Source organism: Vanderwaltozyma polyspora, genomic scaffold, assembly GCF_000150035.1.
Source record: "Vanderwaltozyma polyspora DSM 70294 KpolScaffold1020 genomic scaffold, whole genome shotgun sequence".
Taxonomy (NCBI): domain Eukaryota; kingdom Fungi; phylum Ascomycota; class Saccharomycetes; order Saccharomycetales; family Saccharomycetaceae; genus Vanderwaltozyma; species Vanderwaltozyma polyspora.
Genome location: NW_001834658.1, coordinates 56,179 through 83,077, shown reverse-complemented (window position 1 = coordinate 83,077; position 26,899 = coordinate 56,179). Strand labels below are relative to the sequence as shown.

The window sequence follows — 26,899 nt, the reverse complement described above, 5'->3', positions numbered from 1 at the left end:
ATATCTCAATGTCTAGACTTCTTGTTGCCCTATCCTCCCCCTCTCCCTTCTCTTCCCCCCTTGTAGTAACTCGATTCCCCGATAGGGAATAGTGCAATGCATTGGTATTAGCACTGAAATAATTCAAGATTCAGTAACATAACATGCTACCGATGTCATCAAACCAGGTCAAGACAATTGAAATCTGTCAGTTCAAAGTCAGGTCTTTATTTTACAATGAACTCATCAATCCACTCCGAACAAGAAACATCATCGAAACATTGATCCATCTCTTATTCGATCATTAAAAGCAAGATTAATGGTTCACTTGTTTTGAATATATTGCAAATACAAAAAATATCCCATTTCCCTTCATATAATAAATAATACAACTTTATTAACTTGTTGATAATTAAACGTTTAATCCATCAGTGTTACGTCTATTCAAGTTATGTTTTAATGATATTAACATATTTGATTCGAATCGAACTTGTTTATTCGAATCAAATAGAATCGAATCGAAATCTGTTTATCAAACAAGTTTCGAAACTGTCTTTAACGATTGATTGATTGATCTATCGAAATCTCTTGATGTTGCTTCTTTAACTACAAGTTATACCATTTGTCAAGACAAGATAGATGATTGTTTTGTGTGTGAGTTTAGTTGACGGTGGTTCTTGATGTTTTGTAGATTTGTAGAAGTTTAAAGGTTATAGGATGTCTCTATAATCCAATTGACCCTGTTGCAATCTGGTATTTCGAGAGAAAAGTAGTTGTGGTCGTTGTTGTAGTGTCTCTGTGTATTGGAGATTGCGATCAGGTTCATGTTCATGTTCATGTTCACGGTCTGATTAGATTGGTTTATTTTATTCATTGATCGGTTCTCTTAAGGACATCAGTTTTCGTTTTACGTACGGTTTGCCTAGTTTATTAGATTTCGAAAACTACTGCTACTTGGAGGAAAGGGAAAAATCGTATTCTGTTCCTGCTTTTATTTTATTTTATTTTAGTTTACTTTGGTTTTAGTTTTAGTTTTAATTTTATTGTCATTTTTATATACTTGGTTATCGTTATTGCAAGGGTCGTTGATTGTTGGATTATCAAATCTGAATCTGTGTCTGTCTGACTTGAGTGTTGCTGTTGTCGTTTTTCCCTTTCAAATTTATTTAACTTTGGAACTTTTTAAAAAAATTCTCTCCACATTTAAGTTGCTGTTGAAAAGAGTAAACCAATATAATATCTATTAGAAGTTTGGATTTATTTGTATCATAGTCAAATTTATTTATTGTTTTAATTGGAATAACTAAACTATTGTTGAGGATACACACGCATATATATATATTAAAGTGAGCTTATTTGGTGGATCTGCCTGACGTTGTGTTAATATCTCTTACCTTTTTTTCTATTTTTAATTTATATATTTTAATTTTGGTCTTCTTTGATTACAACAGTTACTAGGATTCTGTTGTAACGTATTATACCAATATATACTGTTGTCTAAATGGTAAAACGAATACAAGAAACTGATCAGGAAAAGTCAGCACGTCATGAGAAGTTGTTTAACCAATTAGATATAGATGGCAATGGGAAAATAGAACTAGATGAGTTGAAAAAGGCATTCTTAAAGAATAATCATCCATTGAAGAATAATGATGATGCAATTAAAGATTTATTTATTGCTATGGACTACGACAAAAATTCTGTTGTTGATTTAAATGATTTCATAAAGTACGTCTCACTGGCAGAATCTCAAATCGAAATTGGTTTTAATAAAATTGACGTAGATCAAGATGGTAAAATCAAACCATCAGAAGTTTCAAAATATCTATTGAATTTATCTAGAAATTGTAATGGAAATTCTGGGGATACCAACCATGATAATATTGCTAATAATGATAGTAATAGTACAAGTAATAAAGTTCATGGTAAAAACCATAATAATAGCAATCAAGATAAAAATGAATCGAATTTTACAAAATTTATTCATTGGGCATTTTATAAAAAACATAAAAATAATGAAACAAGTGAAATGGAAATCGAAATTGAGAATGATAAAAACTATATAACTTATGATCAATGGAGAGATTTCCTACTACTCATGCCAAAGGCAAATGGTACTCGTTTACAATCTGCATTTTTTTATTTATTTCAAGAAGATGTCGACTTATCATCTGAAGGGGACGTCACTCTAATTAATGATTTCATAAAAGGTTTCGGTTTCTTTATAGCAGGTGGGATTTCAGGTGTCATTTCTCGTACTTGTACCGCTCCATTTGATAGATTAAAAGTTTTCCTAATTGCAAGAACAGACTTATCTTCAACTTTACTGACATCAAAGGAAGTTATGTTAGCAAATAAACCAAATCTGAATTTAAGTAAAATTAAATCACCTTTGATAAAAGCTATAACGACTTTATATAGACAGGGTGGTATAAAGGCATTCTATGTCGGTAATGGTTTAAATGTAATAAAGGTTTTACCAGAAAGTTCCATGAAATTTGGTTCATTTGAATTGACTAAAAAAATAATGACAAAAATTGAAGGTTGTAAAGATCCTTCAGAATTATCAAAAGTTTCAACTTATATTGCCGGTGGTCTGGCGGGTGTAGTGGCTCAATTCTCGATTTATCCAATAGATACTCTAAAATTTAGAATGCAGTGTGCCCCGTTAGGTGCGCATAAAAAGGGCAATCAATTAGTAATTGAAACAGCAAGGCAATTATATAAAGAAGGTGGATTAAAATTATTTTATAGAGGTATTGCAGTAGGAGTAATGGGTGTCTTCCCATATGCTGCTTTAGATTTAGGTACCTTCACAGTATTGAAAAAATGGTATATTGCTAAACAATCTCAAAAATTAGGCATTCCAAAAGACGAAGTAATTATAAGCAATTTCATCCTATTGCCGATGGGTGCATTTAGTGGTACTGTAGGTGCTACCGCTGTCTATCCAATAAATCTACTGCGGACTAGATTGCAAGCTCAAGGAACATTTGCTCATCCATATAGATACACTGGTTTTAGAGATGTTTTAAAGAAAACTATTCAAAGAGAGGGATATCCAGGTCTGTATAAAGGTTTATTACCAACCCTCGCAAAAGTATGCCCAGCAGTCTCTATTAGTTACTTGTGTTATGAAAATTTAAAAAGAGTAATGAAATTAGAATGATAGTAACTAACTGCTTTGGTTTTTTTCATCTATTAAATTCATTTTTTATATTAATATTCGTTATTATAAAGTTTTCCCTCAATAGTAGTAGTAATGAGGTAATAATAGTACTGAAGGAATAACTTTAAAAATAGATACAAACTCATTATCAAATTCTTTGTAAAAAGATTATTTAATTTATATATAAATTTTAATATACAATATTCTATATTTATATCCCCCATTCAAAGTGGCATATTTCGTAATCAAACCTTATAAAAATCGTGTCGTTTCATATAGAGCTGATAAGTTCTGGTGTATCACTTGTCGGATAAATTTTATTTACTCTTTCATCTGCAGTTAATAATTGTTCACAATAAGCGTATATAATTAAAGGACCAACATCACAGCCTACAATTGAAGTCATTTTTGTTTTTGGTAAATACAAAGAATCTGACTTGGATAGATGTATGCCATTATTATCGTCCTCCTCAGATTTAGTCCAATTTGTATCCCTTTCATATTCTAATTTCTGCTCTTCGTTGGTAATTGTCGATATATCTTGAGAATTCTCCCCTAATTGCATATCAATTACATTTATCGTCGCTTCAAATGTCACAGTATCATCTGATATAGGTGGCATTTTTTCCAATATGGATATCAGACTATTTAAACTTGATCTGAATTCATCAAATACTTCAGACTCTTGGAGGGTCCCAATATTCTCGATATGTTTAAATTCTCCAAAATCAAGTACATATTTCTCAACACAAATGTTATCTTCAAAACTAGTAATACAGATTGAAAACCTATAGATCTTTAGAATTTTACTTAAGAGATCCTCGATGAGCTCTTCAATGTAATTCTGCAATCCAACATGTCTATTGATTGGTATTGATTGTGGTAAATTAAACCCTTGGTATGTAGTTATATCAAACGATACTTCTGGATATACATTCCGATGATATAAAATTAAATTTATGTAACATTTCAGATAGACTCGAATCCATTTATTAACCCATTTATTCATAAGGTAACCTAGCAAATCAGCTAATCTAAAATTTAATGGCAATAAACTTGATGTAATTTATAACATGTTCCTAACATTCTTGCTAAAAATGCATTTCGATATCTCTCTTTTCCTTTTATATTGCTAAAATCCAATTCGCGTCAGAAGATTATTTAAAAGGAAGGAAAACTCGAAACTTACCTCATCGATTGATCCAAAGTGTAAGTTACTTTCATGGTTATTATACTTGTTGATCTGTTGGTACGTCCAAAGTTTTAAGTATTTGATTAAGTGGTATGCAATGAGTAAGATTGCTTCATTGGGCAAGTCTGATGTCCATAGGATCACTTCTGGTCAGGTTATTATAGATTTAACTACAGCAGTTAAAGAATTGATTGATAATAGTATTGATGCGTCAGCAAAACAAATTGATATTACACTAAAGAATTATGGTATAGATTCTATAGAATGTTCGGATGATGGAGTTGGTATTTCTGTTGATAATTATGAATCTTTGGCTCTGAAACATTATACTTCGAAAATTTCAAATTTCGAAGATGTTTCTTCTGTACAAACTTTAGGGTTTAGAGGTGAAGCACTTTCATCATTATGTGCTATTTCAAAGGTATCTGTAGTCACTACCACTAAAGCTCCTCGTGCTGATAGATTAGAGTACGACATGCATGGGACATTGATTGGTAAATCTACGACAACAAGAAATAAAGGAACTGCTGTTATAGTTTCGCAACTTTTTAATAATCTACCGGTTAGAAGAAAAGAATTCATTAAGACTAGTAAAAGACATTTTACAAAGTGTATAAATTTGATACAAAGTTATGCCATTATACAGAATGACGTCAAATTTACTGTTTGGCATGTTACACCAAGTGGTAAAAAGCAACAAATACTTTCCACTTTAAGAAATAATAGCATTCAAAAGAACATACTGAGTATATTTGGATCTAACAGTTTACATGGACTTTCTGATATTGATGCTGAGATTGATTTGAATCCTTATAAACCTTCTTTTGGTAATAAATACGTTATGGACACTGGTTTTGAACAATTGGACTACAAGATAAGGGCTAAAGGGTTAATCTCTAAGAATTCATTTGGATGTGGTAGAACTTCCAAAGATAGACAATACGTTTACATTAACAAAAGACCTATTGAATACTCCTTAATCAATAAATGTTGTAATGAAATTTATAGACAATACAATAATGTACAATACCCAGCATTTTTTATAGACTTTGAAATCTCATCGGAACTGATTGATATTAATATAACACCAGATAAACGTACTATTTTATTTCACAATGAGAGATATGTTATAGACGTTTTCAAAGAAGAGTTAATAAAATACTATGACAAACAAGAATTCTCACTTCCGAAACAATCCAGAATAAAATCATCTGAGGATGAGATAAGATTAAAACTCGAGTCACAAGTCCAAAACATTCAATCAATAAAGAAAGTTGAACCTGATATAATAAATGAATCTGAGGGTCATAAATCCCTTGAGATAGATATGCCTTTTGATGATGATACGAAATTAAGTACACAAGATAGCCTTAATGATGGTCAGTCAGAAACTAACAAGTTAGATAATGATGAATTCATTTCGCAAAGTTCCCTAGTCCAAAATAAAGAAGACGAATCTGATAGTAGTGAAAAAATACTTGAATATACGCAGAAATCTTCTTCAGGTAGGAAAAGAAGGTTAAGCGATGATTATGAAGAACTCGAAACCTCAAGAAGTGATAAATCAGAGAGTACTGGACGATTACATGAAAATTCTGGCGAAGTTAAAAATATAGACAGTGCTGTGGAACTGATAAATTCTGATAATGATTTCTCAAATGATGAAGTTAGCGATGTGACCATAGAAAAAGGATCTGTCGTAACTAATAAAAGAACAGATAGTTACCGCCCTTCAAAAAGAACAAATATTGCTTCAAATTTAGCATTAGATTCATTTATCAATCCACACTTTGAAGAATCTACCTTATTGAATAATAGTCAAACCTTTCAGAGGAATGATGTCGAGAGTGAAGATGTTCTGGTAGAGATAGAGGGTGAGACCGAGCAACACAAGGCTGCCTTATTTGACGAAAAGCTTCATTTTATTTCTGATGAGCCAATGGATAAAACTGAAGTAGCAATTATAACTGATTCAAATAATTCATTGGAAGAAGGTTGTCATAGTAAGGAAAATGACGAATGTTGTAGCGAGTCTGATTCCATTCTGGATATCCAGTTAGCACCAGAAGAATTAAACATTCGAACTCCAATATCATATTCATGGGGAGGAGGCAAAGTAAAATACTCATATAGATCACTAACTGACTCTACGGCTAATTCTGAATTAGATGCGCCAATAGTAGAAACTTCATTAGATGTAGAACCTCTAAACAGGTTGATTGAAGAATTGAGTGTGATTGGAAATTTGATAACTTCGAATCATGATAATTCCCATAATAACGAAGAAACTAGAAATTATAAAATTGAGGATATTGAAGAAGGTGAAAAGTATTTGACACTTACTGTTAACAAAGATGATTTCAATAGGATGGAAATAGTTGGACAGTTTAATCTTGGTTTCATTATAGCGACTCGAAAAGTAGGTGATAAGTATGATTTATTTATCATTGATCAACACGCCAGTGATGAAAAATATAATTTTGAAACCTTACAGAAATCTACGGTATTTAAATCACAGAAATTAATTGTACCCCAACCTGTAGAGTTGAGTGTCATTGATGAATTACTTGTTATCGAAAATATTGGAATTTTTGAGAAAAATGGTTTCAAAATAGAAGTTGATGAAGATGACACACAAGGCAATAAAATCAAGTTGGTTAGTTTACCTGTATCAAAAAGGACGTTGTTCGATATTAATGATTTCATGGAATTGCTTCATTTAATAAAAAATAATGTTGGTATTATCAAGAGTGATATAAAATGTACAAAAATTAGATCAATGTTTGCAATGCGTGCATGTAGAACGAGTATTATGATTGGTAAACCTCTAACCAAAAAAACAATGTCTAAAGTAGTTAAACATTTAAGTGAATTGCATAAACCATGGAATTGTCCTCATGGAAGACCGACGATGAGACATTTGATGGAATTAAAGCAATGGGATAATTTTATTGATGATTATAGTATATAAAGTGATGTATAGATAAAGCATTGCTTAAACTGGATATAAGGACGGATTCTAAAAAGTATGATAAAAAATATGATTAAAATACAAATGCAAACTAATATTATATAACGCTGCCTCTTAAGTAAACATGAATTTGACAACATTTTGGATAGCTAAATAGTAAAATACAAATTGGTTGAGATTCTTGCAAACGAGTATCAGTAACAATTAATGGAACAAAGCCTTAATAAATGCATCCATGGGCTACAACGTAATCCATAAATTATGATCTGTAAGAATTTTGGATTAATAAAGTAATTTGTTCTACATCTAACCTCTGAATGAATAAATTTCTTAACAATCCTACCATAGTTATGAAACTTGCCAAGCCAACAGGTACAACACAAAACACTGTTATATTGTATAAGTCTATAGTTCTTTTCTTAGTAAATTTAAAGGATTTTAAAGACTTCTTCCTTCTTTTCCTTTCCCTTGAAGTCATAGTTGAGTTATCTGTACTTACTGAGTCACTAGATGTGGGACGGATTGTACTTTCAGCACTATTATTATTTACACGATATGCTCTCCCATCATATTTCCTTAATATTAATTCATCTTCCTCATCGTCATCGTCTTCACTAACATAGTTTAAATTTGAAGAGAGGTAGCTCTGCCAAATAAAGGCAGCGGTTAATATACAACTAATCAAAATCCAGGTATGTAAGTAATAATCACTCTGTGGTGAAAACGAAGATAGTAGCACTAATTCCAAGGTTACTAATAAAATAGACATAGAAAACATTCTTAGAATAGCTGCGACAGTTGAGTATTTGACAATCCAACGTACCATTAAAGAATCTAAAATGGAATAAGTCAGGTACAGTGAAACCAGGCACCATAAGGCACACAAAATATATTCTGATGAGCTTGCTCTTGTGATAGAATCCAATACTAGGTTTTCACGACCTAAATCTTTTCCTAATCTGTTCAATGTATTTGAAACTGGGGAGCTTAAATGTGTTGTTGAGGAAGATGAAGATGAAAAGGAAGATGATGATTTATTATTGGAATCATTGTTAACCATATATGTTTGCCATAAAAGAGATAACATTTCTGTTATTGATTGAATATCATATATATGTATAGATTTCTTTGAATTTGAAGAAACTTCCCAAGCTTTTTTCAAAGAATTGCAGAAGTATATTATTGGTAACAACAAGGAGAAATCCCTACATATTGCCATTAATAGATGTTGCTTTGCTGTTAAATGGCTTAAAGATAAAGTTTTCATTGAAGCATAAACTTTCATAAACGGTAACGATTTTTTCTTATTGTTGTTGTTGTTATTGTTGTTGTTGCTATTAGTGTTGTTACTGACATTCGAAGAGTTCAGTATAATATTTTCAGTAGTACCATCCAAATTATCATTATTATCGTTCTCCACACGGTTAATATTGATATCACTACTGCTACTATTTAAATTGCTATTATTAGCATTATTTAAAGTACCAGAAGGGTTACCATAATGATAGTAATGGTGATGGTGGTGATGATGATGAACTGCAGATGATGAACCTAAGGAAGTTTGGCTGCTGTTCCTAGTATGCAAATTTGTGGAATCGCTAAAAGACGTCATATATAAAACATTTAAAAGCTACAGGTATATTTCTCCTTAATTGAAATCAGATTAGACTGTATTGAAAAGTTAATGGATAAAAAAAAAATGGAAATTACTTTGGGGACAAAATACAAAGTAAAGGGACGATTCTGATTTATAACGTCAGAAAATAAAATGAAATATGTATTTTCGAGTATAAGTTTTGTTAAAAATTCAAAGACCTTCTTGAAATAATAAAATTATTATTATAATAAATGCGGTAGAGTAGTAGTTATGTAGTTTAGAATATTTAATAGAGGATATGAAACAAAAAAATTTTGGAATTCAGACCGATAATGATAGGAACTCTAACAGTGATAACAATGGAATAAGTGTACCTAGCTCTCTAGTTGGATTATTGTATGTTTAATCCCTTCTTTAGCTCTTGTAATGTAATAACTAATACTGGACTATTACCAATATCACAAAAAAAAAAGTGAAAGATCCTTAGGATAAGCACCTAGATCAAATCAAAAATGCAAATATTAAACCTCTAATACTACTCCAAGTGTTATTCTCAATATTGTTGATGTTAGATGCAATGAGAGGGCTTGATAAATTAGCACATCTCTTTATAAATAGTAAGATGATTTAAATATTTGTCAATTTTTCAGCTTCATCTTCATTTCGTCATTTTTTTTTCCCTCTTCTGCCCTGTCTTAGAAAGCCAGATAGACAGGTCGATATCAGATTTAAAAGAGGTCAGAGACCCAATAGCATAATAAAAACCCGAAGTCTCGTGACAGACAAGTGCCAAGACATGAGATGTATTTAATAACTTATTAGGCGGTTGGTATTGTTTTATACAAGGACATGATGATATCTTTAAGGTATGGTATCAAGATGGTTTATAAATTGGATATGTATCTCAGGAATGGTTTCCATCCTTTTTAATTTCGAGAATTTTCCGTTTTCATTTGAGATGGCAGAGCGGCTTGTTATCAATAATTTGGAATTGTAGAGTGTCAGTTGATAACAGTTATTGATTCTTCAAACATACTTGAAAAAAAATAAGAGTGTGGTAATAGTGCAATTTAATAGTCTCTTCTCAGTTTTTGCACATGGATTCAGAAACTGTTCTATTTTCCAAGACCATATATACATTCTTGAATTCTTGACGTGGTTCCGTTTAGTATCAAATTTGAATTGTAAAAGGGACTATACGGTTTTTTATATAATCAATAGAGTATGTTATTCTATAAATGTCTGGGTATCAATTGGAGGATCCGATGTTTGCTTTGTTTTTATTATCAGGTCCGACATTTTTTTTAACTTTTGTATACGTCATATAACCATTTTTAGAAGAATTTATAATAATTTATATCCTTAAGAACAAAATATTAAAAAATGGTATACTAAATGATATTACAATCAAAACAAATATTTATGCAAAGCATAATACATAATCAACTTTCTCAAAAAGAAAATAATATTAACGATATCTCAGTTCAAACTCTAATCTATAATAATTAAGTTAAATTGTGGTTATTAACTGACACAAAGAAACTTTAAAGAGTCTAAACCAATCTAGGTTTTAGCACAAACATTATAAAATTTAGATTCATTAATACCAACAAACTTTGGAAACACTAGGCTTTTTAAGTAAATATTTTATTAAAGTTCTTTATATTTTTTGACCTAAACTTCAAGTAAAACTTAGAAAACGAAACGACTCACGCATATAGCCAAAACTCACCAAGGAGGAAGCTTAAACAATGTGGAATAAACGGCTTAGAAACACTTTGTTTCTCATCTATCTTTTAAATTCATATTGTTCTGCTTATATACATCCTATCGAGATACAAGGTAAGAAATTTGTAGACTCTGTCACAAAGGAGCCTTTCTTTATTAAAGGTGTCGATTATCAACCAGGCGGTTCCTCAGAAGTAAATGCAAAAAGTGATCCTTTATCAGATCCCTCCATTTGTGCTAGAGATATTTATATGTTTCAGCAATTGGGTATTAATACTATTAGAATATACTCAATCAATCCAGATTTAAATCATGATGCCTGTATGACAATGTTGGCTGCTGCTGGAATTTATCTATTATTAGATGTAAATTCTCCATTACCAAATCAACACCTAAACAGATATGAGCCTTGGACAACGTACAATGAGGGATATATCAATCATGTATTAAAAGTTACCCATAAATTTTCTTTTTACAACAATACTCTGGGATTTTTTGCTGGTAATGAAATAGTTAATGATAAGAAATCTTCAAAGAATGCTCCTCCATATATCAAGTCTGTCATTAACGATATGAAGACTTACTCCAGAAAACACTTGCCAAGAAATATACCAATTGGATATTCTGCTGCAGATGATCTAAATTATAGGATATCTCTAGCAAAATATTTAGAATGTTCTGAGAGTTCTACTTCAAGTGATTATTCTGTTGATTTCTATGGTATCAATTCTTATCAATGGTGTGGTCAGCAAACAATCAAGACATCTGGATATGATAAATTAGTAGAGGCTTATCAAAATTACTCAAGACCAGTACTATTCTCTGAATTCGGCTGTAATTTAATTTTACCAAGACAATTCGAAGAAATAAAGGCATTATTCTCACCAGATATGTATTCAACTTTTAGTGGCGGGTTGGTTTATGAGTATTCACAAGAACCAAATAACTATGGTCTGGTGATGTTAAGTGCTGATGGAAGTGCAATGATGTTATCTGACTTTGATATGCTGAAAAAACAATATGCAAATACAATAACTCCAAATGCCAAAGAATTGGAAAATATATGGGCTCAAAAGCTTGGCAAACAGAGCGAAGTCAACAAACAACCCCTCTGTAAGGCAAAATATGATAATCTAAGCATCGAAACAAAGGTTGCCAAAGGATTAGCGACTAAATTAATTGCAAATGGAGTCAAAATAGATCAAGGAAGATATATACAATTGAATGAAAGCGATCTCCAAGTGCAATATGAAATATATGATCTATCTGGCAAACAAATTGATCCCTCTTTAACAAAAGTAAAGGTCACTCATAAAGTTGATACTAATTCTGAAGATGATGATTCCAGCAGTAAAGGTAACAAATTAGGTGCTGGAACTCCAAACCAATCGCAAGGAACAAGTTCAAACTCAAATACAAATTCAAATTCGAACTCGAATTCAAGACAGAAAAGTGCAGGTTCAATACATGGTTTCTCCTATTTTGCTCTCATAATAACTTTATTATTCCAAATTTACAATAGTTGATTAATTTATAATCATAAATAAATAATAACTCCCATTCATAAAATTTACAATTTATAATCCATCATTATTATTTCAGTTTTTGGTGTAATACTGTCACGAAAAGTTGAGGGAAACTATTAATTCTGTTTGGATTACAGAATTTTCCTGTTTTTTATTCAGAGTTAAAAAATGAAGTAAAGATTAATGGTTCTAAATCATTTGAATTATATAATTAATGAACTACTTGGTTATATCCAATTCAGTTAATTTTAAAATATAACTCTTGGGTGATAAAATATTCTTGAGATGAGCTTTGCCCTATTTAGGAAAAACCTCGAAATTTTAATTTTTTCCATTTAAGGATAAAGAAATAAGATTGCGATACAAGGCAACAAAGTTTAATATTGAAAAATCACGTAAAAACTATACAAACTTAAAATAATTCTAGGAATTAAAATCAGTTACCATTGATATACTTGCATAATCCTGAATAGATATCAATTTAAAGAACTTAGATACACTAGTGATAGTGGTTGAAGAAGTATTAAAGTTAGAGTGACAAATTTGCCAAGAACTTTGAAACTGTGAATAATCAGCAATCATCATCGAGTAAGGCTATTATTGAAAATGATGTCACCAGAGAAGGAACGTGAATTGACTTCTAAAATATTAGAAAGGGCACAATTAGCTCAAATGACCCGTCAATTAAAGTTAGGATTGAGTAAGGTTCCAACCAAGAAAAAATCTAATGACAAATCAAATAGTATTGTATTACCAGCCACTAGCGATGATGAAGATGAAGAGAAAGAAAGAGAGATGAAAAGTAGAAAAAGGACTAGTGATGCTGCTACAATTAAGGATGCTATTACTAGGATATCACCTCTCAAAAAACCGTTGCTCAAAGATTCCGGTGAACTAAACGTATCTCCTTTGAAAGATTACCATAGACCCAGTACGCCTCCAAGAGTACCACCATCATCATCTTCATCTGCAATTAATGAAAACTTCAACAATGAAAAGAATTCAAAACTAGAGCCACCATCAACACCAAAAGCTGCAGTTACGGCTCCGGTTCTGCTTACAGGAAACACTAATCGTCTGCTTGTAACACCTAAGGCAAACGTTGTTAATATAACAGGAAAGACACCTGGCGGTCAATCTAATAACAATAATGATAATGATGTTGCCGCCGATTTGTTAATGTATCTAGCCACAAGTCCTTATGTTTCAAGCAAGGGAAATTATGATAAAGTGTTATCGACGCCTTCCATGTCAATTAACATGTCAAGTTCTCATGGCCCTTATGACAGAGAAGCTGATGGTGCTATTCGATTCTCGCACATGAAGCCTTCTATTTCATCTCCACAGTCCACATTTAAGACAGCTCCATTAGATTATACTGCTGGCGGAACTGTTCCTTTTACTGATGTTTTGATGGATTCACCTACAATTTTTATGACAAAATCACCACCTCAAAGGAAGAAGAATAATGGTCAAAACAATAATTTAAATACAGACACAATACATAGCTCCAATGTTCCAAGTACTCCATCTAGAGAACTACGCTCCTCAGTAGGATCTGTTGCATTTTTAAAGACTCCAAATTTTAACATGTTTGATTATGTCCACACTCTTTTCAGTCCATCACCTAGGGTTAATATGTCTGCTGGGAATGCAGTCTCACCTGGACCACCAGAATCATCTGGAAGTAACCTATCCTTCTCAGGCAAAGATGATATTCACCACATCGAAGATGTTTCTGAAAGTTCAGAAAAGGACATACTAACTTCAGAAGAAACAGCTAAATGATACTTCAATTATCTATGGTAAACTAATAGTATAGAAAACTAATGATGTGGGTCAAAACCCCAATGCTTGAGACTCTGGAACAAATAGAATTAGAACAACAAAAACAAACAATGCCATTTGATCTATTAAATCGAAGCTGAAAAGGGTAGAAGTAAAATCAAACTAAATTAGCATTGTTTAAAAACCACTCAGATTTATTTTCATACAAACATAAAATTGGATGGTAGTCCTTCTTATACGGATAAAGGTTAAGGAATTCAAAAATTCCATAAGTATACTAGACTACCGGATTCTGTTTCTAAGAAAATTGGGTAACTCATAATACAAATGCTATTCGTCGGGTTACTGCCATTCTATGGCACATAGCTTCTTTGATAATAAAATATTATTCAGTCATATCATGACATTTGTGACATTGATGTAGCATAGCTGTTTCTATAAGTACAAGAAAAGCAAAATATTCATAGAAAATATAATTTATTCAAAGGACCTGAAAAGTTCATTCAAATCATTAAAACGCTCCAACCATTAAAAAATCAGAGACCAAAATCTAATCTATCAGTAATAATTAATAAAAATCCTGATTATATTATATATAGAAATACTTATACAACTATACATATGTGATAAAAAACTTTCTTTTATGGGTCAAAATGTAACACGGATGTTCTCTATGATGCTTGAAAATATGAGTTCGAATATGATGAGTATTATTTGTCTTTTTTATGGACCTTTTTCTTCTTGTCGTGATGATGCTTATGACGATGTTCTGATTTTCCCTTCTTAACTGAAACTTCTATCATGTTTTTGTCATTGTCATCTAAACCATTTTCATTTTCAAAAACAGATTTCCTCCATTCTCTTAAACGTTTAGATTTAGTCACCTTTCTTTTATCCTTCATTCTCAATTCTTTTGGTCTATATGGTGCAAACTTCTTCAAACCAATATATTGATTTAGATCCGTGTCATCAGCAGTAAAGATTTCTCTAGTTGTTAAACCAAAACTTTCTGGAGAAACCTCACGGTAACGAAATTTCAAATTTTGTTCTTCTCTAGTACGGGCTCTAGATTTTCTTTCTTCATCTTCCTTTTCGACTTCATCTATAATATTTAGTTTATTTTGTTCGACAGCATTTTCAACCATTTCTGTCAGCTTCTTTTTCTTCTGTTTTTCAGATTTCTTTTCAGATTTCTTTTCCTTTCTTGATATTTTTTTCTCTGGTTCTACATCTTCTAGATCAGAATCCTGCTCGTTATCTTCAATTTCTTCATCGATCTCTTCACCGTCTACAAATCCACTCATTATTTCATCATCGTCGTCCCATGTAGGCTTACCTTCTTGATTATAGAATTCTTCGTTAAATAACTCCGAGACGACATTATCCCATTCATCATCCTTGAAATCATTGTTCAATAGGGAATCTGTAATTTTCTGAACCATACTTCCATTTATCTCTGAACCGTATTCTTTTTTCAATTGATCTAATACGTCAGTAATTTTATTTACCTTTTCTGTTTTCTTCTTTTGTATAGCCTTTTCCTTTTTCTCCTTTACTATTGTCTTTTGTTCCTTTTCTTCAGTTCTCTTTCTTCTACGAGATGAGGATTCTGCCCTTCTCAAAGTTGCTTGATTACGAGCATATGATACAATTTCTGCTGAGTTTGGATCTTCATAACGGAAATTGTATGCATGTTCAAACTTTTCAGCGGCATCTTCGAAATCTTCGTCATCTTCTTCGATTTTCATTTCACCATCTCCAGCCATCATTTTATCACCTTTCTTGGGGATCCAAGAATTTTGGCTTACAAAAGCATCCAAGAATTTCTCTTCGTCAATTTCAGGATTTGGCAATAGCACTCTTTTATCTTTAGTGGACTCAGAAGGTTCCTTTTTTTGCAAGAAATCATCTTCTTCATCACTTACTTCTTCATCAAAGGCATTTTTAATTTCACTTAAAAGTTGTTGCTTTTCTTCCTTTTGTTGTTCAACGTAAGATTGTTTACCATCTACTGTGTTGAACTCTTTATCTTCATCCTCATCATCTTGGAATGTTTCTCCCGCCAATAAGTTCATTCTATGGTAATCTTTCAAGTAAATTGGCTTACTTTTTTTAGAAGAACCGACTTAGAGAGAAAAGCATTATCAGGATCATCATTAAAGAACTTGACCTCAGGATTTAATAATAAACCTGTGTCATTATTTCTAATAGCCTGAAGAACATTCTGTATACCTTCTTCAACATCTTCTGTGATCAACTCACCAAAATCATCCTCCTCTTCACTAGAAGAAGATTCACTTCCAGAATCTGAAAGATTACCAACTTGATCGTTAACTACTTGTTTAATTTTGACGTCTTCATCTTTTGGAACTATGGCTTGATCATTCTTCGAAGCGGCTTCTCTAGCCTTTTTGGCAGCAGACTTCTTTCTTGGCATAGTTATATCTTATTTCTAAAACAGGTATTATGATACTCACTGATATTAGATATACTGTTCTCCCTCGACTACAATATATACTTCATATTCACTAAGATTCAATCTTTAAATCTTGCGATGAGCTCTGCTTTTAAGTTTTATTTCAATGTGAATTCAAAAATTTCAATAGTGAAAAATTTCTTATAGTAAGGTGTACGGATGTCTTGATAATTATTTAAGTTGACCGAGCCCTTGGAGAAATTTTAAGAGATTGCTATTAAATACTTGATTATCTCCATTGATTATATTGGATTATTATTTGAAAATGAATGGTGAAGTATATAATTCTGTAGGTAGAATCAATATTTTCATTATTTGTATTCTTGAATCTTTTTAAGAGGTGCAAAGATTAATCAAAATAGATAAATTACTGTCTGGAATTTAGAGATAGGTAACTATCCCCTATTAATTATAGATTATAAAAAACATAATTTTTGTTATCTCTGTCCTTCATTACTTCAAGTGTTGATCACATAGGTTATAAATAGTAAAAGGAAATATGGATACTGAGGCTAACCCAAGGTTATTCCGTTTACCATTTAAGTTACCCAATTCTGCAACTGCAAGAAGATGGGGGGTTTACTTTGCTGGTGTATTATATGCACTAGGTTTTTGGTTATTTTTAGATGCTGTAATATATTCAAAACATGCCAATGCATCTGATGTTCACGTAACGTTTATTGATTGGATCCCATTTTTATGTAGTACATTTGGTACTATTATTGTAAGTTCAATTGAAAAAAGCAGATTGTTACAAGGTATATTATCATCTGAAGGAGGGGGTCTTGGATATCTTGGGGGAGATATGGATTCAAGCATGGCATGGCAAGCACGTTCTGTGTTGTTCTTAGGGTTTGCATTACTAGCTGGTGGGTTATCAGGCTCAATTGTCGTTTTAATCATCAAATTTTTAGTAAAAGATTACACATCATACCCAACTGTTGGAATGGGTGTCAATAATGTTTTAGGGAACGTATGCATCTTATTTAGCTGTGTCGTACTATGGATAGCACAAAACATGGAGGATGAATATTCATATTCATTAACACTTTAGATTAATAAATAAATAAGAAAACGATAATAAGATATTATAACTGATATTGTGCTCCAGAGACAGCAGCACCACAATAACGATACAGGAATGGTGACATCTGGAAGTATGTCCTAACCTTGGTGAATTAATGAACTGTCCAGCCAAAAAAGCATAAATATACTCTATGACTATCATATCTCAGTTGGAATCCATAAATATTAATAATAATATAATCCAATATATCCTTTGTGCAACGTAATTTACTAACCGCTTACTATTATTGTTAGATATATATATATTTAAATATATTTATATTATTATACTAAAAGATATCACTTATCAACATCACGTGATGGAAACATTCATTTAAAGTGACTGTATAACTGTATGTAATGTACAGATGTCTAACCGGTCATTAGTTTATACCTAAATGTACGGGTCTTTTGAGTTTTTCTTCCTTAGAGTGCCTGACGCGCAATATGAAAAATCGGTCAAGATTATAATTAATTTTTGGTTAAGACGAACCGCAAGGTAACAAACAAAAATATTCGCCAAAATTGTTCTTGTAGGGTGGTGCATTTTTCTCTTGTGGACCGAAAGTATGTATTCTCTCCTGGAAGAGAATACTAACTATTGCACTCATTCTAGATTATCTCCCTTCTAGCATGGAGGGGGGGGAGGTACCAGTTTCTCTCTAAGTTAGTGAGACTTCTCTCTAATTTTGTTTTCTGCTCACAGTGTGGAACACATGTTACTTTTCATGTCATTTAGATTAGACTCAACTTTTGTATCATGAAACTTTTCACTTTTTTTCACTCGGTTTCCCACGCAGTATTGATTGTATCATCTATAGGGCTACTTCACCATTTGGCTTGTATCTTCACCAATCTCATTGGGTTTGCTAGTAACAACACCTTTGATAGTTGTTTGGTTGTGAGTACTTGTTGCACTATTCTCTATTCCATCCTACTCTATTCCAAATGGTAGACAGTGGATATCTCTTTTGCATCTTCACCATTCTGTTGTTGCAAAAGCTGTTCTTGCCATCCTCATCCTCATCTTCTTCTACTTCCTGTACCAGCCAAGCTCTTCTTTTTGTTCAATTAATATCCAGGTATTCATTCAATCCATTACAGTAATACAGAACTACTGGACTGAGTGCCATTATCATCCTTGTCAAACTTCGAATTCTCTCATCTCAATTTATAGTATTTTGCTTAAAAGTAACAAGATAAAGATACTATATATTAACAACTTGAATCTGTCTTGTTGTTCAATAATATCGTTAAACTCAGCAAGAACAAGTTAAAAAATGGCTCCATCTGGTATGTAATTATACATCGTTGCAATATAAAAAAATATCGAGATAATATTATGATTTAAAAGTTGGGATAAAATATGCAATACAAATTTGGATATTTGGATATTAGCGAATTAAATAAAACCTGAAGCACTATATGGGTAGTAGTTTCATATTCCTGGAACTATGTGGTTAATTATCGAGTAACAAGAATACTATTAGATAGTGAAAAAATAGCTAGCCGAAAACTTTTCTGTTTACAACAAAGCAAGCACATATATATTATTTCAAAAGATAATAAAAAGTATATGTAATATTGATACCTTAGACAAGAAATTCGGATATTTATGAACACTGTGTGTATATAATGATTCTATTCCAAAATATGTGATATTTCAAATTGAATCGAGATTATCTCAATACTGTGGAAAGTTGAATATTTTTACTAACAAATTACTTTTTCATTTTTAAATAGCTAAGGCTTCTGCTGCTAAGAAAGCTGTTGTCAAGGGTACCAACGGTAAGAAGGCTTTGAAGGTCAGAACTTCTGCTACCTTCAGATTGCCAAAAACCTTGAAGTTGGCTAGATCTCCAAAATACGCTTCCAAGTCTGTTCCACACTACGAAAGATTGGACTCTTACAAGGTCATTGAAAAGCCAATTAACTCTGAAACCGCTATGAAGTTGGTTGAAGATGGTAACACTTTGGTCTTCCAAGTTTCCTTGAAAGCTAACAAATACCAAATCAAGAGAGCCGTTAAGGAATTATACGAAGTTGATGTCCAATCCGTCAACACCTTAATCAGACCAAACGGTACCAAGAAGGCTTTCGTCAGATTGACTTCTGACTTCGATGCTTTGGACATTGCTAACAGAATCGGTTACATCTAATCTAATTGTAGTGTATATAATTTGAAATTGACTATATTACTCTTTCATCCAAGATTTTATAAGCTATTTCGTTTTAGTTAATTTTTTTAGCATCCTCCAATAAAACCAATAAGATAATAATTTACTTAGTTCGAATTCTTTGAACAAATTAGCTTACTTGTTGTGCACCGGCACTATACAGTATATCAGGCTTCATTGAGCGAGGTCATATATATGTAGTTGGTGTATGTCATGATGGCAATTTCATCTTCAAAGAGTAATTATCTAATTCTTAGTTAACAATAGGTAAAGTTTTATAGGAAGCTCAAGGTGTATCTATTAATTTCTTTAAATTCAAGTTATTATACAGATAACCAAGTAATTAAATACAAAACACATAAAAATACGAATATATGAAATTAAATAATACAATGATAGATAACAAAATATTTAGTTAAATAATAAATTATTTTTTGAAAGTTATATAATACTAAATAAATTTGTTTTGTTGCGTCTTTTGTACAGTATGATTGTATTGCCTCTCGTGCAATTACATGATAATGATAATAATAATGACACTAATTAATCTTGGATAAAATCCCAGCCAGTTTTAATGTTTTCTCTTAGTTTTGGAATACATGCAGATAATAATTCATCCTTTTCATAATCATTCATTTCATCCATGATCCAATATTTTATTGAATGGACACCCTTTGCTGAAATGGTCAATGGGATAGAAAAGAAATCTAATCCATCGACTGTATCCATCAACTCCTTTGCACCAGGACAAATTGGTTCATTTTTAGTGTGATCCAATAATGAAATGTAAAAAATGGCTTTAATAATGTCTTCTTGTCCTGATAATAGAGATATAAATTTTGCAACAACTTTATAACCAGCTAAAGCCATTGACAAAGTTGCACTTCCTTGACCATTTTTGGCTTTTACAACTTCATCACCACCACATTGGACTCTCTTAGTCAGATAATCTACTTGTTCATTTGTTAACTGAGGATGAATTTTTGATTGAGAGAATAATGGGATAATAGTTTCACCAGAATGGCCGCCAATGACAGGCACGGAAGGCATAATGCTTGATCTTTTTTCAAAACCTTCATTGATACCAAATTGATGTAAGAAAGTAGAGGCTCTGACGATATCCAATTTAGTGACACCCATAACTCTCCTTTCAACATCAGCTGTTGGATCAAATTTTATAAACTTTTTAGTAATAACGGGAACCAAAGAATTAACAGGATTTGAAATAACTAAGATAAAAATTTTAGATAAATCACAATGCTCAATAATGGAATCAGTTAAAGATGAAATAATACTTGCATTTTTATTGAATAAATCTTCTCTTGTCATACCTGGTTTTCTTGGTAAACCTGCACTAATAATTATTAAATCTGTATCCTTTAAACAATCTTTAATACCATTTTCGGTGTTTGGTGAATGGCTAGATAAAGAAACTGGGGTATCGATATGAGATAAATCAGTAGCGACACCATTAACAGCGTCTGAGTTAATATCATATAGAGCCAAATGAATATGATTTTTTTTAACTTTATTTGAGCCAATTGGTATTAAATTATGTATTTGGGTTTTCAACAATAATGTTAATGACTGTCCAATACCACCAGCAGCACCAATAATAGAGATCTTAATAGTAGAATCAGTAATAGCAGTGTACATTTTGTAATTTAGTGTTTATAGATATTTTAATATTGATCAAAATGTAAGTTAAGAGATCTCTTGTTTATTGAAGATATTTCTCTAATATTTATAAATGTAGCAAAGTGGTGGTTTAATATTGGCAATTATTAACACTTTTACTGTTGGGTTCTTATAAACCAAGAATAAGATAATGAATATTAATAATTAAAGATTAAAAATGATATGCTAAAAGAAATGGTGTATTAAAAAAAATGGTATACTGAAAATGGTATACTGAAAATGGTATACTGAAAAATGGTATGTTAAAAAATGGTATACTTTAAAATGGTTTGATAAAACAACCCAATCAGAACAAACCAAAAATTTCCAAGAAAATGTCACCGAATATTTTATCTGCAATCATCGTCCCTTTATATATCTTTTTTTTTCGATTAATTTTTCATTCCAGATTTAATTTGCCGATGACTTTAAATGACATGTTGATATTCATATAGAGAGACAGTATTAAAGACCTAATCTATCTATCAACCTCCATCTGACTCAACAAATATCGTAATGTAATGATTGTATGAAATATTTTGCAGTGAAACACCAATACGAATTTCAAACATTGTACCACAAATTGACTTCGATCATGAACATTCGGAGGCACCATTAATTTCACTTCAAATTAAAATGAACGAGAATTGACCATTCTAGTAATTGCGTTTTACTAATTGCATTTGATATGATACTAAATATATAATATGCTAATGAAAAGCTGTACAATAGTCATCTGCGGCAGTAGTAATTTCCATACTGCTAAAAAGCAATTTCTGCTTTTCTCGCAGATTTGAATGTAATCGTCGTTTAAACGGAACATCTCTGAAACTTAGCGTTTCTTTTTCTTGCGAGAGAGTTTATCCGAGCAGTCTCTCAACAGGTTTTTTGCCGTGAGTTCATCACATAGAGAAATATAGAAGAGAAAAGGAAAAGTTCACCGCCAGATAATCAGAACTACGTACCCGTAAGGTTATTGGAAGTGGTAATGCTTGATTAAGTAGATACTATGCTGTTCAATAAATTACTAATATCCCATGCCAAACTATGCTGATGAACGACTTATTGCCCCTACTGACTGCAATGGTGTCTCGTTTCAAAGTACATTGAACTAGCCATGTTGAAGCTATCAAATTCAAGCAGTTGTTATGATATAATTGCTCTTTCCTATTTTGCCATTTTTTATCGTTTCATTCAACGAGACCTACCTCTGGTTTAAGAATTAGATTTTCTATTGTAGTGAAGAACACCACCAAACAGAAATTTAGGGAGGAAATGTTGTAGAGGTTCGACGAAGGTCTATTCCAAAAATTGTGGGAATTTTTGTGCAAGAATGGGAAGCTTTACCGTTTGGAAACCACCCGATCCTCACGTGATCATTTACTTAAGGTTTTGATTTTGCCGTACTTTCCTGAACTGACTAGAACTAATGGCAAGTTAAGAATCCCCGTTACATCATTACCACAGTTATATTGCAATAATTGGGAACTACTTATCTAGTAGTGCAGTCAATGCCATTTATTAAAGAATAATGCTAATATACAAACCGAATATATTCTTTACTTTTTATAAAAAATATACATTTAATTTATAAAAAAATTAATAATGTTGAATGGAATCCAGAGAGTAAACGAGGTAAAGGTCTTAAAATTTTAGAAATAATTTCCTTTAGATTAGACCTTGAAACCCTTAGATCTTCTCTTACCTCTAGCTCTTTCGAATTTTCTACCCTTAGACATGATTCTTGGAGCCTTACCCTTGTGTGGACCCATACCGAAGTGTCTGACGGCTTCTCTGGAGTTTCTTGGACCTCTCAAGATCAAAGTGTTTTGACCCTTTGGAGCTCTGACAGCCAATTGATCCAAAGTGATACATTCACCACCAGCCTTGACAATTCTAGCTCTGGCACCGGCAGTGAACTTCAAAGCGGCGACAGTGGTCTTTGGCAAGTCAAAAACTCTAGCATCGTCAGTGACGGTACCGACAACGACAACAGTCTTGTTGGCAGCACCTTCTTGTTTCAAACCTCTAGCAATTCTAGAGACAGAAACTGGTGGTCTGTTGATCTTAGACAAGAACAAAGATCTCAAGACAACCTTGTTGAATGGAGCATCAGTACGACCTAATTAAAATGAAAAAAAATAGTTAGTAAATGATAATCTGATGTATTAAGGAAATTTGAAAACTAATTCTAATATCCATCTATCAATACATGAAAGTTTTAAAAAAGAACATTTTCAAAACATCATGCTAAGAAATGAATTAGAAAATGATTCTGCTCAGTAATCCGCACAACTTTGATAAACAGTGTCGATAGTACTAGTCCAATAGAGGATAAGCACATTAAAGACAGTAATCTATTGCACTTGCAGAATTGTTCACACTTGATTAAGCTGCAACACCTAATCAAAATGTGATAATAAGAATAAGAATCCCACAATCAGTAGTTCCTTATTCTTCAGGCACACCGATGTGCACCAGCTCGAAATTAAAAATTAACTATAAAATTTAAAATCACTGTGTACATTTGCAAACTGTAGACATTCATCTGATATTTTTACCATTGAAAAACTCAAAAAATAGACTACAGGATAACAGACGCACTAAACAGAACCCTTCTATTCATCATTATCATCAAATAAATTTGGTACATACGAGCTAAGAAGGAGTACAACTTAACCAACAATTTCAAGTAGACATTGTCGGATTTTGGAGCGGTTCTGTGACCGGATCTCTTGTGTTGCTTGGTGTAGTGATCAATACCCATTTTGCGCTTGAGAATGTAATAATCTTTTATGAATAAACAACAAATAAACAAAATAAAAATAAACAGTACAATTACACTGAAAAAACTAGAATAATTTACATAAACTACTTTTAACATGAACTATTCTCTTTATATAGTTTTCCAATTTTCCAAAATGTGAAAAAAAAATTTTCTGCGTTGCCTCGATTCGAAGTGAAAAAAAACGGAAAAAGAAATGTGAAAAATTTTTTCAGTTTAGTTTGCGATGAGATGACCTGTTTGAAGTGACTGTTTTTATGCTATAGTTAGTAGTTGGTTTAAAGAACTGGAAGGTGGAGCTGGGGCCATTGATGTGAGGCTGGCTGATTTGATTCTTGATTCGATTGAGTGTGTGGTAGGGTAATATAACATTTTCCGAGACATAGTTAAACTTAAAATAAATAGAAATGGCTATCAGGGTATAGAATACACAAATATTTACATATATGGATATATTCTCATAATGAATTGATCACGTTTTCTGCTGAAGACACTTTTAAACCTATCTTATCAGGTTCTAAAAACTCCTTAACTACTATACCATCTTCAACTATTAGCACGTATCTCATAGAACGTTCATTTCCTAATACGTTTTTAGCATCGAATAAGTAGCCACCTTTTTTGGCAAAATTACCTTGTGTATCAGCAATTATTCTTATCTCTTTTGGACAATTCAATGATTCACTCCATGCTTTGGTGACAAAGGAATCATTGACTGTAGTGACTAAGATTTTAGAAAATCCCTTGTTTTCAAATTCCTTTAAATGTTTAATAAACCCTGGCACATGTGATGATGAGCATGCTGGTGAAAATGCAGCTGGTAATCCAATTATAATATTTTTACCATTGCTAACTTCTTCACCGATGTCAATTGTATTCCCTGGTGAATTCTCTTGAATACCGGCGACTCCTTTTGGAATTCTATCACCTATCTTAAATCCTCTAATAAACCTTAATGGTTGCAACTTAGTGGCTCTTGGTCCTCTCAAAAACATTTTATTAATGTATTGTATTATATCTTTAATATCAACTTAACTTATGGAAGTTTTGCAGTACTATATTTATGCTGTATCTTTGAGAATCAATTAAAGCCAACTTAATTTCTATTTATAATTCTGTCCTTAAATTTCAATGAACTAAATCAACCCCGAAGCTTTCATAAATGAATTTACTATGCATTAAATGAATAGTTAAAGGGACAATAGAACATCAACGAATGAAATACTTTCCAATTCATGATTAGCATAAGATTAACCATTATTTCGAATACTAGGTGATTTCATCCAGTATTACATTTATGAATACCTAAGAAGTTGTCAATTATTAAAAATGTCAAGTTATTATGATGAATATAATGAGGAGAATAACTACGATGACTTCATGATGTCTGATGAGGAGGATTACGAGATGGAGGCTATTGAAATGGAGGACGAAACTGATCAAGACTCAGTTATATCCCAATTAAAAGGAAATGATGACTATTCAAGTTTAACGCCTTTACAAGAACTAGAAAATGTATTCAATAATGCCACTTCCCTTAAACACGATAATTGTTTTAATGATGCTATTGAAAGGTTATTAGAATTGGAAAAGATTCTAAATAATGCCAATAACCTAAGTGAAGATATTTTTGAATGGAAATACAAAGTGCGGAGTGAATTAATAGAATGCTCATTTTCAAATCTAATTGAAAATGGTTATGATTTAAAGGATACCAATGATGTTAAACAATACTGGATATCCTTAATTTGTTTCATTAAAGATAATATTACTCAATTCAAGGTAACAAATAAAAATGACTTTCTTTGTGATCTATTAATATTAATAACTCCTAAAATTGCAAGAAGTTTTTTATTTGAATCAACCGACCACGATTTCAAATTATCATTTGCAAGGGCTGAGCTCAATAATTCAATTTTATCAATTCTTCAATATGAAATAGAATCCAATTCAAATATGTGGTCTAAAACTATACAACACCTTGTCAAGATAAGAACCTTTTCTTGCAAAATTTGGTTGGAAAAGATAAAAACAGGGCACATATTATCATATAATATACCAGACCCAGATTGGTATTTTAAAGAAGTAAACTACAGTGATAAATATATGTTGGAGGATTTAGATTTGTTCTTACAGTATTTAATTAATGAATACATAAACAACGGAATACTAGAGCCGCCAAATAAGGAATTATTGAATAGGTTTTTGATCTTGCTAGGAATCATAAAGTCTAGATCTTTGTCAGTATCACAAAGGTCTGACTTAATGTTATTATATAACTTTGGTGTGATTTTATCAAATATCTCAAAATTAGTGGAATTTGAATATTGTGAAGATGATATTGTTTTAACAAAGAATGAAGTTCTGCAGAGAATACAGAATAATTCATGGGAATGTTTACAAAAATTAGAGGAAATCGGAAGTAACTATGGAAATTTTAATTCATCGTCATTCCCGTGGTTTAGTTGTTTCAGGGTATGTATTCCGCAATATGTTATCCCATAAATTTAAAGTCCCATGGAATTAATCCCTTCCCCCTTGAAACAATTAAATATCCCAAACTAAATGCCCCTTTATTTCCCCATTTAAAGGAGGTATTTTTTAATTATATTGGAATTAAATTTTGAAAAATTATTTTGAAAATATTGAGGAATTTAAAATCTATAAAAAATCCCCTGGCATCCTTTTAATCCCGAAAATTTTCACAACGGCTCAAATTTATTTAATTTTGGAAAAAAAATTCGCCCCCCTGAATCCCGCCCCTTTCAA

At 31.8% G+C, this 26,899-nt stretch overlaps 12 protein-coding genes and 1 further gene across 12 annotated transcripts, besides 2 other annotated features; 7 read left to right on the top strand and 6 right to left on the bottom strand.

Annotated features, from left to right (window-relative positions):
- Positions 1–1,480: 1,480 nt before the first annotated feature.
- SAL1 (Ca(2+)-binding ATP:ADP antiporter SAL1) lies at positions 1,481–3,148 on the top strand (the record flags this gene model as incomplete). Its single annotated transcript, XM_001644736.1, has 1 exon — positions 1,481–3,148. The coding sequence occupies one exon, from the start codon at positions 1,481–1,483 to the stop codon at positions 3,146–3,148; it is 1,668 nt and encodes a 555-aa protein (XP_001644786.1).
- Positions 3,149–3,419: 271 nt separating this feature from the next.
- On the bottom strand, positions 3,420–4,157 carry REV7 (Rev7p; the record flags this gene model as incomplete). Its single annotated transcript, XM_001644735.1, has 1 exon — positions 3,420–4,157. The coding sequence occupies one exon, from the start codon at positions 4,155–4,157 to the stop codon at positions 3,420–3,422; it is 738 nt and encodes a 245-aa protein (XP_001644785.1).
- A 280-nt stretch (positions 4,158–4,437) lies between these two features.
- Positions 4,438–7,311, top strand: PMS1 (ATP-binding mismatch repair protein; the record flags this gene model as incomplete). The annotated part of the gene is made up of 1 exon (XM_001644734.1): positions 4,438–7,311. The coding sequence occupies one exon, from the start codon at positions 4,438–4,440 to the stop codon at positions 7,309–7,311; it is 2,874 nt and encodes a 957-aa protein (XP_001644784.1).
- A 259-nt stretch (positions 7,312–7,570) lies between these two features.
- EOS1 (Eos1p) lies at positions 7,571–8,923 on the bottom strand (the record flags this gene model as incomplete). Its single annotated transcript, XM_001644733.1, has 1 exon — positions 7,571–8,923. The coding sequence occupies one exon, from the start codon at positions 8,921–8,923 to the stop codon at positions 7,571–7,573; it is 1,353 nt and encodes a 450-aa protein (XP_001644783.1).
- Positions 8,924–10,659: 1,736 nt separating this feature from the next.
- On the top strand, positions 10,660–12,162 carry GAS4 (1,3-beta-glucanosyltransferase; the record flags this gene model as incomplete). Its single annotated transcript, XM_001644732.1, has 1 exon — positions 10,660–12,162. The coding sequence occupies one exon, from the start codon at positions 10,660–10,662 to the stop codon at positions 12,160–12,162; it is 1,503 nt and encodes a 500-aa protein (XP_001644782.1).
- A 606-nt stretch (positions 12,163–12,768) lies between these two features.
- On the top strand, positions 12,769–13,950 carry STB1 (Stb1p; the record flags this gene model as incomplete). Its single annotated transcript, XM_001644731.1, has 1 exon — positions 12,769–13,950. One exon carries the CDS (start codon positions 12,769–12,771, stop codon positions 13,948–13,950), a length of 1,182 nt encoding a protein of 393 aa, XP_001644781.1.
- A 710-nt stretch (positions 13,951–14,660) lies between these two features.
- Positions 14,661–16,040: a sequence feature (similar to hypothetical protein; correction of possible frameshift sequencing error~similar to Saccharomyces cerevisiae KRI1 (YNL308C)).
- Positions 14,661–16,387, bottom strand: Kpol_1020p31 (the record flags this gene model as incomplete).
- Positions 16,043–16,387: a sequence feature (similar to hypothetical protein; correction of possible frameshift sequencing error~similar to Saccharomyces cerevisiae KRI1 (YNL308C)).
- A 538-nt stretch (positions 16,388–16,925) lies between these two features.
- On the top strand, positions 16,926–17,480 carry VPS68 (Vps68p; the record flags this gene model as incomplete). The annotated part of the gene is made up of 1 exon (XM_001644730.1): positions 16,926–17,480. One exon carries the CDS (start codon positions 16,926–16,928, stop codon positions 17,478–17,480), a length of 555 nt encoding a protein of 184 aa, XP_001644780.1.
- Positions 17,481–18,771: 1,291 nt separating this feature from the next.
- Positions 18,772–19,650, top strand: RPL25 (60S ribosomal protein uL23; the record flags this gene model as incomplete). Its single annotated transcript, XM_001644729.1, has 2 exons — positions 18,772–18,784; positions 19,235–19,650. 2 exons carry the CDS (start codon positions 18,772–18,774, stop codon positions 19,648–19,650), a joined length of 429 nt encoding a protein of 142 aa, XP_001644779.1.
- A 561-nt stretch (positions 19,651–20,211) lies between these two features.
- Kpol_1020p28 (malate dehydrogenase) lies at positions 20,212–21,324 on the bottom strand (the record flags this gene model as incomplete). The annotated part of the gene is made up of 1 exon (XM_001644728.1): positions 20,212–21,324. The coding sequence occupies one exon, from the start codon at positions 21,322–21,324 to the stop codon at positions 20,212–20,214; it is 1,113 nt and encodes a 370-aa protein (XP_001644778.1).
- Positions 21,325–23,018: 1,694 nt separating this feature from the next.
- RPL18A (60S ribosomal eL18 domain-containing protein) lies at positions 23,019–24,229 on the bottom strand (the record flags this gene model as incomplete). The annotated part of the gene is made up of 2 exons (XM_001644727.1): positions 23,019–23,467; positions 24,001–24,229. The coding sequence occupies 2 exons, from the start codon at positions 24,227–24,229 to the stop codon at positions 23,019–23,021; spliced, it is 678 nt and encodes a 225-aa protein (XP_001644777.1).
- Positions 24,230–24,588: 359 nt separating this feature from the next.
- Kpol_1020p26 (peroxiredoxin family protein) lies at positions 24,589–25,125 on the bottom strand (the record flags this gene model as incomplete). Its single annotated transcript, XM_001644726.1, has 1 exon — positions 24,589–25,125. The coding sequence occupies one exon, from the start codon at positions 25,123–25,125 to the stop codon at positions 24,589–24,591; it is 537 nt and encodes a 178-aa protein (XP_001644776.1).
- Positions 25,126–25,459: 334 nt separating this feature from the next.
- Kpol_1020p25 (uncharacterized protein) lies at positions 25,460–26,635 on the top strand (the record flags this gene model as incomplete). The annotated part of the gene is made up of 1 exon (XM_001644725.1): positions 25,460–26,635. The coding sequence occupies one exon, from the start codon at positions 25,460–25,462 to the stop codon at positions 26,633–26,635; it is 1,176 nt and encodes a 391-aa protein (XP_001644775.1).
- Between the last annotated feature and the right edge of the window lie 264 nt (positions 26,636–26,899).